At 45.3% G+C, this 12,359-nt stretch overlaps 3 protein-coding genes across 3 annotated transcripts; 2 read left to right on the forward strand and 1 right to left on the reverse strand.

The window, feature by feature from the left end:
* Window positions 1-788: 788 nt before the first annotated feature.
* Window positions 789-2,271, forward strand: GCG54_00003962 (uncharacterized protein; the record flags this gene model as incomplete). Its single annotated transcript, XM_045404019.1, is given in 4 exon segments — window positions 789-1,034; window positions 1,123-1,278; window positions 1,295-1,716; window positions 1,764-2,271. 4 exon segments carry the CDS (start codon window positions 789-791, stop codon window positions 2,269-2,271), a joined length of 1,332 nt encoding a protein of 443 aa, XP_045257219.1.
* A 532-nt stretch (window positions 2,272-2,803) lies between these two features.
* On the reverse strand, window positions 2,804-4,989 carry GCG54_00003963 (uncharacterized protein; the record flags this gene model as incomplete). The annotated part of the gene is made up of 6 exons (XM_045404020.1): window positions 2,804-2,929; window positions 2,980-3,140; window positions 3,195-3,259; window positions 3,314-4,533; window positions 4,598-4,938; window positions 4,986-4,989. 6 exons carry the CDS (start codon window positions 4,987-4,989, stop codon window positions 2,804-2,806), a joined length of 1,917 nt encoding a protein of 638 aa, XP_045257220.1.
* Window positions 4,990-5,727: 738 nt separating this feature from the next.
* GCG54_00003964 (uncharacterized protein) lies at window positions 5,728-10,620 on the forward strand (the record flags this gene model as incomplete). Its single annotated transcript, XM_045404021.1, has 4 exons — window positions 5,728-6,448; window positions 6,507-7,461; window positions 7,489-8,472; window positions 8,526-10,620. The coding sequence occupies 4 exons, from the start codon at window positions 5,728-5,730 to the stop codon at window positions 10,618-10,620; spliced, it is 4,755 nt and encodes a 1,584-aa protein (XP_045257221.1).
* Window positions 10,621-12,359: the final 1,739 nt, after the last annotated feature.

The raw sequence follows: 12,359 nt of genomic DNA on the forward strand, positions 1-12,359 counted from the left end.
ACATGAAGCTGTCGTCGGTCTCGGTGGAGTATGCTAACATTTTATGGCACGAGATGCGAATGACCGTTGGACTTGGGGTATGCCATACACCCGCAACGCATATTGACATTAACAGTGTTCCGCAACTCGCCGCTTTGGGCAGAAGAATTTCCAATTCTAGCTCGCGGTGGCCAAGACACTCCAACCGTAAACAATTTTCTTGTAATAATTGGGCCATTCCCATGTACCAGGAAATGATGCTTTCCTGCAAGTGTTTCTGCCCTCACTGCTTGGTACTTAAGCACTTCTGCATCTTTGACAAGGCGCAAATTACGCGAGCGAGCTTGTGGGTTATCTATGCGAGCGGAAAAGAATTATTCTCCCTCGATGATCTTTCTTCCACTCAAGCTCTTGTGAATTCAGATGACATATCATACTGTTGCGTGGGATCAGCGCGGTCGTCGTTGACTATTTCGCTGATGACACAGAAGTAAGTGCCACTAGTCAGGCGTCGCCGATGAGGAAGCCTGAGTTTGGCTCAAAATCCGGTACAGGCAAGTCTGTGTGTAGATCTTGATCCTCTCGTTGGCTATGTACGTTTTGTCTGCCCGACCATCGTCTGAACTTTTACATCTCAGCCCACCGGCTAACTCCACACAGCTGTCTCACCCTTGCCCGGGGCTCTGCCTGTCCAATGACTCCTTACGCGTAGCATGTGTGTATATGACCGGTTGTCTTTTCGTCTGCGGCACTCCCTCCAATCCAGAGACAGAGCTTGCCGTTCATTCTACCAACTCTCAACTCTCGCCATGTCGCTGTCATCGGACGAGCTAGAAGACCTTCTAGCCTCACCAGCGCTGGAACCGCCAGAGGGTGTCACGCCGAACTTCGACAACCCGCCCAACCAAAATGGCCTTGCTTGGGCTGTGACAACAGCATGTATGGTGATTGCCACACTGTGTCTATTTGTGCGCTGCTACGCACGTTTGTGGATCGAGAAGAAAGTCCGCATCGAAGAAGGTACTGCGCCCCTTTCAAGATTCAGCGCCGTAAAAGTTTGAGGTTTAGTTAACACGGTAAAACGAGTAGTTTTGATGATTCTGGCCTATGTGAGTATTACAAACAAGCTTTTGTCTAGAAAAGCCTTCCACTGGAGCTATGGATATCTCCGCTGACTGTCATATTCAAAAGGGAGCGTATTGGGGCGCGGCGTATGCCGCTTACGGCATGATTTGGACACCAGGCTATTATGTACACACATGGAATCTTCGGAACAAAGATCTCATTCAACCTCTATATGTGAGTTGTCTGTAAGCGTTATTTGCATCGTACCGCTGACCCGCGAAAGTTGATTCTTGTTTATGGATGTTGTTACTCAGCCGTCCTGCCCTTGATCAAAACCGCCATCCTACTTGACTGGTGCCGAATCTTCACCGCTGGCGACAAACGAAAAAGTGTATTCTGGTGGTGTTGCATGGGCGTCGTTGGGTTCCAGTGTCTTTGGGGAATACTCTGCATCATTCTGCTGAACATGCAGTGCACCCCTCATAACGCAATCTGGGAATTCTACGTGCCTAGCAAGTGTTTTGCACTGCCAAAGGTAATGCTTACGTCGGCGAGCGTGCAAGTTGCCACGGATATTGTGATGGTTCTGCTACCACAACGGATCATTTGGGGGCTGCAAATGAATTTGCAAGGAAAGATTGGAATCTCGATCATCTTCGGAGTTGGCATCTTGTAAGCATCTCGATCCTGTTGTTGGATTACTCGCTAACAGTTGCCAGGGCATCGATCGCCGCTTGTTTCCGTCTCGACCATACGATCGCGTTCGCCAAAGCAGCGGACACAATGTACTTCATCGGCCCCTTATTATTCTGGGCATGTGCTGAGATGACCTGCGGCTTCTTTATCCTCAGCGTTCCCTGTTTGCCAAAGGTAATCAGAGAATCTGGCCTTCCCCGCAAGGTGAAGAGCGCGCTTGGTATCAGCGTAAAGACAACAAACCCTTCGGACCAGAAGTCATCAGACTACGCGACTGGTTCCACACCGCAGCGATCAAAGTCTGGACTCCACGCAGACAGCTATTACAAGATGCGGGATGACGGGGTGTCTATGACTAATTTTGATAGATCGGAATCGCAAGAAGAGCTCCATGGGGGCCCTTCTGTTCAGAATTCCACGCGAAATGGAAAGCTTGGTGTGCAGGTCACCCGCACGACTCTGATCACGGTTACCTCGGGGTCAAGATCCGGCAGCGACACGGACGAAAACATGACGCCTTGGGCTAAATGAGGTGATCGAAGTGGTATCGGGATGTGGGGTGTTCGGCCGACTAACTTCGGAAACCCGGCCACACCCGAGCGGCCCGTATTTGTAGAGTTGACAGATCAGATGGGGAAGATTAAACAAAGCCCCAAGACTCCATCTGTCGCTCGGGGTCCTTGTCCTCTTTACCTCTTTAGCCCATCCGCCGCGCAAAATTGTGCCGTAACATCATGATACTTTCTGTAGTTTTGAATGCATCAACGGAATCATCAGAAATGCACCAAACAAACAAAAAGATTACGTTTGAGTTGTTGTGCAGCGAGGTGTCGTGGTTGCAACGCATAACTTAGCCATATCAGAAACGTAAGGACCTGCCAAGGGTCGCTTGAGGAATTCAAAACCAGAAATCAACCAGAGGGATCAGGATGGCCGAGAAGAGACAACTTTGGAAAACACCCGACATCAAGGCCTGCCCCACGCCATACCCTCATAATGTCATTGTACGACATCGATAGAAATCTTTTCAACGATATGGAAGTCTTCCAAATTAGAAGGAGGGTCAAATATCTTCGTCCGACTCCTGGTCGTCCACCAAACTTCGGATCGCAGTCGTTACCAACGTCGCCGTCAGAGGCTCCTTGCCAGCTCGCACAATCGATGCAGCAGACGCAACCGCATTCTTGATCTGTGCCTCGAAGGTTAGCCTGGGAAGCTGTGAATTTAAGATCTTCTTACCTCACGTCCGTTCATAGGTCTTTCGGCCAAAGTCCTCAGATCTGTGTCGCTGAACTCCACGCTTTGGACGAATTCTGTCACATTACCCAGCATTTCCTGCCAGATCTTGAATCTGTCTGTCTCGCTGAGGGCCGAATAATGAAAGCTGAAATGAATGCGACCTAAAAGCAGTCAGTAAATGCTTCTACCACTACCCCAGTTTTGAGTATACATACTTTTGAAAGCCTGGTCAATATCTTTCCTTCTGTTAGTAGTGAGCATCACGATTCCTTGAAAGTACCTGATGGGCTTTTAGTCAATCAATCCCTTGTAAATCTTCTTAGGTCATGCTTACTCTAATCTTCGCAGGAATACGCTCACAAGTGCGTTTCTCTCCAGCTGTACTTCTCCTCGTTTATGAAGAAACACATCTGCTTCATCAATGAGCAGCACGCAGCCCCATCGTCGCGTGATTTCGAGCACTGATCCCAATTGCTCATCAACTCTGTTCACTGTGATCCCAAGTTCACCGGCTGAGATCACATAAAGCGGCCTTCGTGACATTTCAGCCACGACCTCTGCTGTGAGAGTCTTTCCTACACCCGGCGGGCCAGACAATAGGCCAACCAGGCCCTTGCCTTTCCCAAGCACAAAATCGTCGAAGGCCGCTTCATGTATCTGATGACCTTGTACGAGGAGCTTGATCATCTTTTTCCGTTGTTTATCCAGAATAAGCTTGTCAAAAGCCTTCTCATTCCAAATGACGGGTTTGACTCTTGAGATGGCAAAAGCGGCCCATACCTTTTGGTTGAAGGCAAATCCCTGAATCCTGTGGTTACTAAGCATGACCTCGTGATCATTAAGACTCTCGACACTCTCAACTTCTTGATCAGATTGAACGTATGGCTGTGCTAGAAGGTAGTCATTTGGGTTCTGATTGTTGAATGTTCCGGGATCTGCCATAATGCGGGCTGTCACAGCAATTTGCTGCTCCTCTCGCAATCCGTTGATGTTTGTATGTTGAGTGACTGCAAGACCCTGATACTCAAGACAGACAGGATTTGTGGCATATTTGACGTAATCGCGACCGCGGGCGATGAGACCTTCGCGAATGGCTATTTGGGAATGGTGATGGCTTAATGGAAAGCATGGAAGGCTTGTAATAGCCTTTTCTCCCACGAACTCCTTGATCCTACAAGTCGGGAAGCCCCAACCAAATCGACGGCCGTCATGATGTAGCATCTTCCCCGTTACCTCAAAGACATTCCCTTGTGTAGGAATCTTGACATAGTCTCCGTGGGAGAACATGTAAGCTTGAGGTTCTCGAAGAATGTTTTCGTCAGAAAAGAGGATTTCGCGTGGCGTGAAGAGAGCCCAAAGAAGCTCATACGTGATCTGACCACGATTCAGTAGTGACAGCATATTTGCGTCCACATTTCCGAAGTCTGTTTCGAGATAGCTAATAGCTGTGGTGAGATCCTTCATGAACTCGACATCCTGGGGGGCTTTTGATTGCTCTTCTTCAAGACGCTTCTTTAGACCGGGCCATGCATGATAAAGCTGACGGGGTGAAAGCTTGGTAGGTGTCAGATCTCTAGGCTCGTACGCATGTGTTAGAGTGAAAGAGTGGGAAGTCTACCTCTGGAGGAGTTTTCGACAACTCAAGCTGCCCGAGATCTCGAAGGACATCTTTCAACAGCTCCGCGAGCTTGTGACCCTTCACATCCACTCTGGTATCTGTGACAGTCCCTTTTCTAGAAATGACTCGCCGGACAACAATAGAGTATTTCCGAAGCTTGAAGTCATCGCTGTGTATTTTGGCAGTCTTCATGTAACGCCACTGGCGATCCTTTCTGTAGATGAGCTTAGCTTCCATGAGAAATTCAATCGCTGGCGTGTACAGGTTGGCCAGCAAGCCTGTGTTTCCTGTACCTACCGAACGTAGACTTGATCCACGCGAAGAAGCCTTTTCTCCTTCACCTGAGGCTCGATTTTCGGCGAGTTCCCTTCACTTCCACTGGCATCACGCATTGTGCCTGAAATTCGGCTAGTGGTTGCCAAACATGCGTAGTAGGAAGACTAGCACAAGTGCTCTCACAGAGCCGTCGGAGGGAATTTTGAGGCAGGTAAGGGGCTGGGAGTGTTATTGCGCTCAGGGAAGAAAATTTGAAGAGATGCCGTGGTCGGCCTGGTAGTCGCATAAACATCAGGAATCGATGTGACTCATGTGCAATGTGCATAGACCGATGGTCAGGCAACGGTCGCTATTAAAGGTTGAGTAACCTCATGTGGCATAACACGTGGTGCTCTTGCAACCATCCATCCGACTAGGGCTAAAATGAACGCAGAGACAGCCTTTGGAGTGAATTGGTATTGCTGCAAATGGAATTCCGGCGTGAAGGCAGTCGGTGAGCCGCGGACCACGGTACGTTCATCATCTGCACGAGGACGAAGCACACTCTCGTGCGTGCTTACCGCGTGGACATGCAGTACAACCAGGGAACAGCGGTTGAATATGCATGCAGGCTGATGCCAAGCTCGAGAGGGTGGTCAGAAACGCAGCAGGCTGTAATCTCTGGCGCCAAATCGAAACAGGCTGGGAGCAATCAGGACATGGATGCCTTAAGACTTTACAATAGCCAGGATCTTTGAATTCTATGCAATATTGCTGATATTTACCGCGGCTCCAATGACTGATTATGATCGTTCGGACACACACCCGAACCTCATTCCTCGTCATTGAGGACAGAACTTCCATCGAGGATCAATATGGAGGGATGGAAACCAGAGACCGCCTTTTCTGTGGCTCTGAAGGAGTTCATCTCGCGACCAACGAACAGCAAAAGGAAAACGCCGACCTTCATCCAGAGGGTGCTCGACGGTGAGTGGACGACACCTCACGATGTGAATGAAGAGCTTCAAAGATTGGAAACCGAAACGTCGCAGCGTACGACCCGAAGAGTTTTGAGAAATGTGTTCAACGCCGTTTCAAACTACAGCGGAGTCATTGGTGTCCTGTGTCAGGCAGATCCGTATCCATCTGCGTTAGTATGGGGAGGCCTCAAGGCCGTTATAGAGTGCTTTCATCGATACAGCGACCTCTTCAAGCGCCTCGTGGGACAGCTCGATGCACTCGCGCAACAATTGAACAGGCTTAAACACTATGAGGCGCTTTTCTCCGCATCTGAAGATATGATGGACCTAATCGTCTTTTCGTACAAGTCAATCATCCGGTTTTGGATCACGGTCGAAGATCAATGCCGAGCGCCGGCTTACAAGCTGGCACTAAAATCCTTGACCTCATTCAATACAACGAGGGTTGAAGAGATCGTCGCAGACGTCAATGCCAAGATTGACAACATCGAAAAATACTTGCCAATCATACAAGAGCAATTTAGCCGGAGAGATAAGGCAGATGCGTCGAAAGAAAGAGCTCAGGCGCAAGTCACACTGAGCCGGATTTTGCAAACAATGTCAGAGAGCAGAGAAGGTGGGTCAATAGTCTTCCGAGCATTTTGCTGAGTTCCAAGCATAACTGACTCTTATAGAGGCAAAACGGAAACAAGTTTACACATGGATTGCAGGCGCGCATGGGTCAGTACTCAGCGACAGCAACGCCAGCCGCCACAAGCGGCGACTAGGGCGACAGCTTGATGGTACAGGCCAATGGCTTCTGGAGGACTACCACTTCAGACATTGGTTGGAGCCTGATTCTGGCTCAAACGTCTTGTGGCTTAGAGGCGGAGCTGGAGTAGGGAAGTCAATTATCTGCAGCCACGCGATCAATGAGCTCGAACGTCTGCGCCCAAAAGCAGCCATCGCATCCCATTTCTTCAGCTTCGACGAGGAGGAAACACCAATGGACATATACCGCAGTTTGGCTGTGCAGCTTTACGAATCTCTTTATGGCGACACGGGAGAGGTTTCGGAGCGCCTCTGGAGCCTGCTCCGTGGCGATGTTGCAAAGCAGGTGGATCTCCAGAGAGCAATCAAAGCATTACTGCTAGAAGCTAGTAGCGCGTTTGTTTTCATTGATGGGTTGGATGAGCAGTGTGAAGACTTGAAGAAAAACAAAAGATGGGATCAAGTCAGCGACATCATCTCATTTCTGAATGCCACCGCCCAGGAAACCGAAATTGCCTTGAAACTTTGGTACAGCTCTCAGGACAACCAAAGTATACGGAATCTGCTTTCGGAAAGCGAAGAGATTCAGCTTGGAGCTGCGATCAACAGCATTGATATCGAGAGATTTCTCACGCTGTCGCTGACGTCGACTCAATTTCTGGAGATCGAAAGCTCGATTAAAGCCATGATTCTGAAGAACCTGAAAAAGCAGGTGAATGGCAGTTTTCTGTGGGCCAGTTTGATGATTGATGTCATTAAAGAGGCTCCCACCGTGCGCCATATCTTTCATATTGTCGAGGAGGGCTTCCCAGACGATTTTGAAACATACCTGCAAAGAATGATCAGCAGATATCCTCACAGCATTCATGAGTTCATAAGGTGAGCTCTGTTCTAAAAACAACATAGCAAACACCAGCTAAAGATCACTAGCAATGTACTCTCCTGCTTGCTTCATGCCAAGCGGCCACTGCTAATTGATGAGCTGTGTGAAGCAATCGAAATTTATAGGACAAAGCCGGGCGAAGACATTGACCCAGCCGGGCGTGTGCTTCGGAGCCAACTACAAGACAGCCTCGGACCTCTAATCCGGGTTGAAAACATCACAGCCACAAGAAAGGAGCAGATATGCACATTATCTCATGCTGCTGTGAAGAAGCTCTTAGAGTCGCGACCTGACATTCTTTCCCAGAAAGCGGCATGTCGTATTTCTCCCAATATTCTGGCTCAAGGATGTCTCAAGTATCTACAACAACCCAGGTACAGGCACCTGCTCAACGTAGAGACGGATGTCATTGCAACCGAATGCGGCAAAAGTATAGAGGGTCACGCCTTTCTTGAGTACGCTGCAAAGTACTGGCATAGGCATCTTGATGAGCTTCAATACTCGAAGGATCTCGGCGACATGGTCATGGACTTTGTTTGCTCCCCAAATTTCAGGACTTGTCTACAGGTGCAGTCCCTATCTTTCGGACGTAAGAAAACCCCATATTTGCTTCATATTGCACTGTCTGATCTTGCTTTAGGCCAATTTGATATTCGACATACCAAACGTGGCGATCTTCACGAGATCCAACTCTTCAAGCCGTTCCCTAGGTGGCTGACGACGGAGCATACAGATGGAGCCCAACGGCAAAAGGAGTACAACGATGCCATTATAGAATGGAGTCATTTCCTCAGCCGCTACTCTACCTACCGCGGGACCTTCAAAGGCGACGTTCGTCGTTGTCTTTGGTCCACGCTTGGCGCGAGGAATTTCCTCCATAAGTTTCCTACAGCCTTCAAGTGCTTCATCCTGGAGGACAGAACGAATAATTCAGAAAACGATGGACTCATCTACGATCGCGTCAGCCCTGATGGCTCCGAAATCGACCTGATGAAGTTGGAGGAGCCGTAAGTTAACTCGAAAACAACAGCTTACTCCTGTCACTAACAATCAGTAGCAGAACGCCCAATACCAATGACCTGCAGCTGAAAATCGAGCGATGGACCATTAGACGAGGCTCCAGTAGACCGAAAAGATTAGGGATACAAACCATCGCAGTGGACAGAAACGACCTACAACTTTACTGTGGAGAACTGACGCGAGGCGTTCCGGAGAGGGCCCCAATGGTGGATGCCACACGCGATGGAAGACTTCTCCGAATCGGATCACGCCTTTACTCAGGTGTTTCAGGCGGGAGGCCTTGTTTTCGAATGATCCACCTCGATGATGATGCTCCAGCATATATGGAGACAACAGCGTCCAGTGAGAGACACTATGCAATAGCTTGCCGAGGCCGCATATCTGTCCAAGACCTTAGGGGAGATGCCATATTTCCTCCTAAGACACCAAATATTTCTAGACAGCCAACTCTTCGCGACGAGGTCAGCAAGGATGACAGCGAGTATGACAGCGACTGTAGCTCAACGACCACCACTAGTCGTAGTACAGCCGCGGGCTCTACACTTTCGCGGCCGCAATATGGACCCGAGGACGGCGCAACATTCGAAGCATCGGGGTTTGATTCAGAATCAATTGAACTGCATTCGTCGTTTTCCGATGAGGCTGGTCACAAATTCTCTGATTGGTCCGACACAACATCTTCAACACACTCGGCAGAGCTCTCTTGGAGTGAAGGCTCTACCGCTTTTCAATCTGACGAAGCCCAAGAGCCTCTGAGAGGCTTCGAAGATGGCTACGATTCCGGCTCGAACAATGAGTTGAATGATGTTGACTCTGTCGAGCAAAAGTTCCTGGCTAGTGACATAAGTCTCTCCGGAGATTCTGTTGACCGAATAGCTGAGTCTAGCTCATCCTTAAGGTCCGTCAAAACCTTAGACATGTTCACCAATCAAAATGCAGAGTATGAATCGAGCGACGACAGCGATGAAAGCACCAACAGCATCGCGTCTGATCAATCTAGTTCGAGTGGCTCAAGTCGTAGCGAAGCCAACGAGGACGTGCAGGTTGCTCGAAGGAGACTTGAATTGCTTCTTGGCAATCGTAGGAACGGCGTGAAAGGCCCGTTATGCGAAATATTAGTCTTCAGGCTGAATGGAACCAACGAGCATGAAAGACGACGTCTGTTCCGCTTCCGCCAACGCATGAGCTGTCGGCTTTATGCGTCGCCGCCGGTTTTTCACCCGAATAAAGACCTTCTGGTATGGCCGCTCGGAGACTGCAAAATACTTTTTGCCGATTTCATCCACAAGAAATATTTTATCCGGACTGTCAGCAAATCCAAACCCAAAGGGTGCCAAGTGTCGGTTCAGTGTAATTTCTCTTCATGCGGGCAGTATCTACATGTGGCGTCGCTTCAAGGCGTCAAAATGCGATTTACAGACGGCGAAAGCCGGCTAGGACTTAGGTTGATCGTTTCGACTCACCGACTATCAAAGCGCAAGCTTGTTAGAAGTCCTCCGCGGATGGTATACCAAACATCGGTCAAACTTGCCAAGAATTTCTTCGAGGAAGAAAAGCTAGACGTCATGAACCTGCCGACAGTTCTTACCTGGGGAGTGAATCATTTGTATGTGGCAGAGAAGAGCCTGGAGCTGCTGGTATACCGTTTGCCACTGTTTAAAGACGTCGAGAAGAGAGACAGAACACCAGAGTCCCCTAGGGGAGTTGTCCGCAACATGGGCAACCTATTCTTGCCAAGGTCCGCAGAAAGCCGCAAGGTACACTTCTTCGTTGTTAGAGATGACGGTGATGGTCCTGAGGCAGCCACTGAGGAGGGCGTAAGAGGGACCCAGAAACATACTGCCAGCAGCTCTAAAGATAAGTACACAGCACATGTGCTTCTTGGGGCCCAGAACGAAGGGGGAACTCCTGAGTGGTTCAGGGGCACATCAAGGATAGTGTTCGCTCCCAAGATGGCACCTCAAGGTGTGCATCTGACCCAAGAGCAACTTGGAGGGTGGAGTGGTGACATCAAAGGCCAAGATGCCATGACGGATCAGAACGTAGACCATGGGAAAGGCAGGGAGATAACATCAATGCTCGAGAGATTTGAGGCCATGGAGGATTTCGAATTTGTCCCGTACTTGCACCATTAATCTATGAGATAGATTGGCGCGGTAGCTGTCGCATTGCGTTCGTACTACTGGTACATCATCTCGCCCAAGTCTCATCCCGAATCATGTATCCCCTCATTATTTGTACTTATTTCTTATCCTAACTGGTATTAATACGAACACTAAGAAACGAAAATCGATGGTGCAGAGAACGCGTAAAGAATCTTCCCAGCGCTATATACTAATTAAACAAGTTAAATCTGAGGCTTCAACTTAACTATTTAACTTAAAGATTATAACGAACTTAACTAATTAATAGATTTAAACTTAACTTACTAGATTTAATATAAAATTACCTAATTAGGAAGTTAGTGATACTATTATAAGGTCTTTAAAGGTTAGATATATATACTATATAGTAATTTAAGGTTATATTAACTTTATTAACCCCTTTTTATATATATATAGCTACTAATAGTAACTTAGTTACTTTAAACTTAGTTCTAGAGGTATTAAGTCTTCTTAAGTAGAGATAGCTTTATTAATAGCTTCTATAAAGTTAGTATAAACTTAATAAAACTAAATACCTTCTTATAATCTATTATTATTATTAGGATAGTAAAGATATTAATAGTAAGTCTACTAAGGGTTAAAAAGGTTTAATAATATAAAATCTACTACTTAATAAGGTTATTAATAAGTTAAATAATTAATAAATAATAGTATTAATTTAACTTAGAGGTTTTATTATTAATAATCCCCTAAGTTCTACTAATTAACTATTAGCTATATTTAGAGTTTTTATAATATAATACTATTAAGATTAATATAAAAAAACCCTCTAGAGGTATTAGAGATATTAAAATAGAAACTATTTTATAATACTACTATTCTTAGTACTTATAAAGACCTTATTTAGTATTAATAACTTAAAAACTTATTTCTAGTATATCTTAATACTACTTAAGCTATTATAGGTCTCACCTAAAGTATAAAATTATAGTAATAATATAGATAAGTAACTCTCTAAATTTAATATAATACTTATTAAGTACTTTTTAACTATTAATAATAGAGATATATAAGTAAATATTAAAATTAAAGTTAACCTTACTTTAAAAACCTTAAGACTTATACTTAGAGTAAGTATAAATAGGGATATTATTAATTAATAAGGTTTATAAGGATACTACTAATTAATATAAAGACTACTATAATAACTTTATATACTAAGTTAACTATAATAATTAACTCTATAAAGCTATTTAATTAATCTTTTTATTAATAGAGATATTATATAACTTCTATTAATCCTCTAATTTATCTAAGAAGTATTTTATACTTATAAAAACCTCTTAGAATTAGCTATACTTATTACCTTTACTCTAACCTTTATATTATTTAATCTATTTATAGAGAAGCTTAAGAATATTATTAAACTTAATAAGGATATATTAATCCTTATTAGAGAGGTAATCCTTATTAGAGAGATAATCTACTAAATTATAAAGAAGCTTATTATTATATATAAAAGTATTAATCTAGCTATATTTAAATAAAGCCTTTTAAATTATTATATATATTAAGTTCTATTTTATAGTATTATTTAGTATTAAATTAAGCTTTTAAGATAACTCTTTAAAGATTATAAATATATTAAATTAATTATTAGCTTTATTACTAAATTCTAAGAACTTCTCTATATATTAAAGTAATAATTTAATATACTTAATAATATTATAGAGTTTATTAATAGGTTTCTTACTCTTCTAAAGTATTAT

The sequence above is a fragment of the Colletotrichum gloeosporioides genome, assembly GCF_011800055.1.
Source record: "Colletotrichum gloeosporioides strain Lc1 chromosome Unknown consensus_103, whole genome shotgun sequence".
Lineage (NCBI taxonomy): Eukaryota > Fungi > Ascomycota > Sordariomycetes > Glomerellales > Glomerellaceae > Colletotrichum > Colletotrichum gloeosporioides.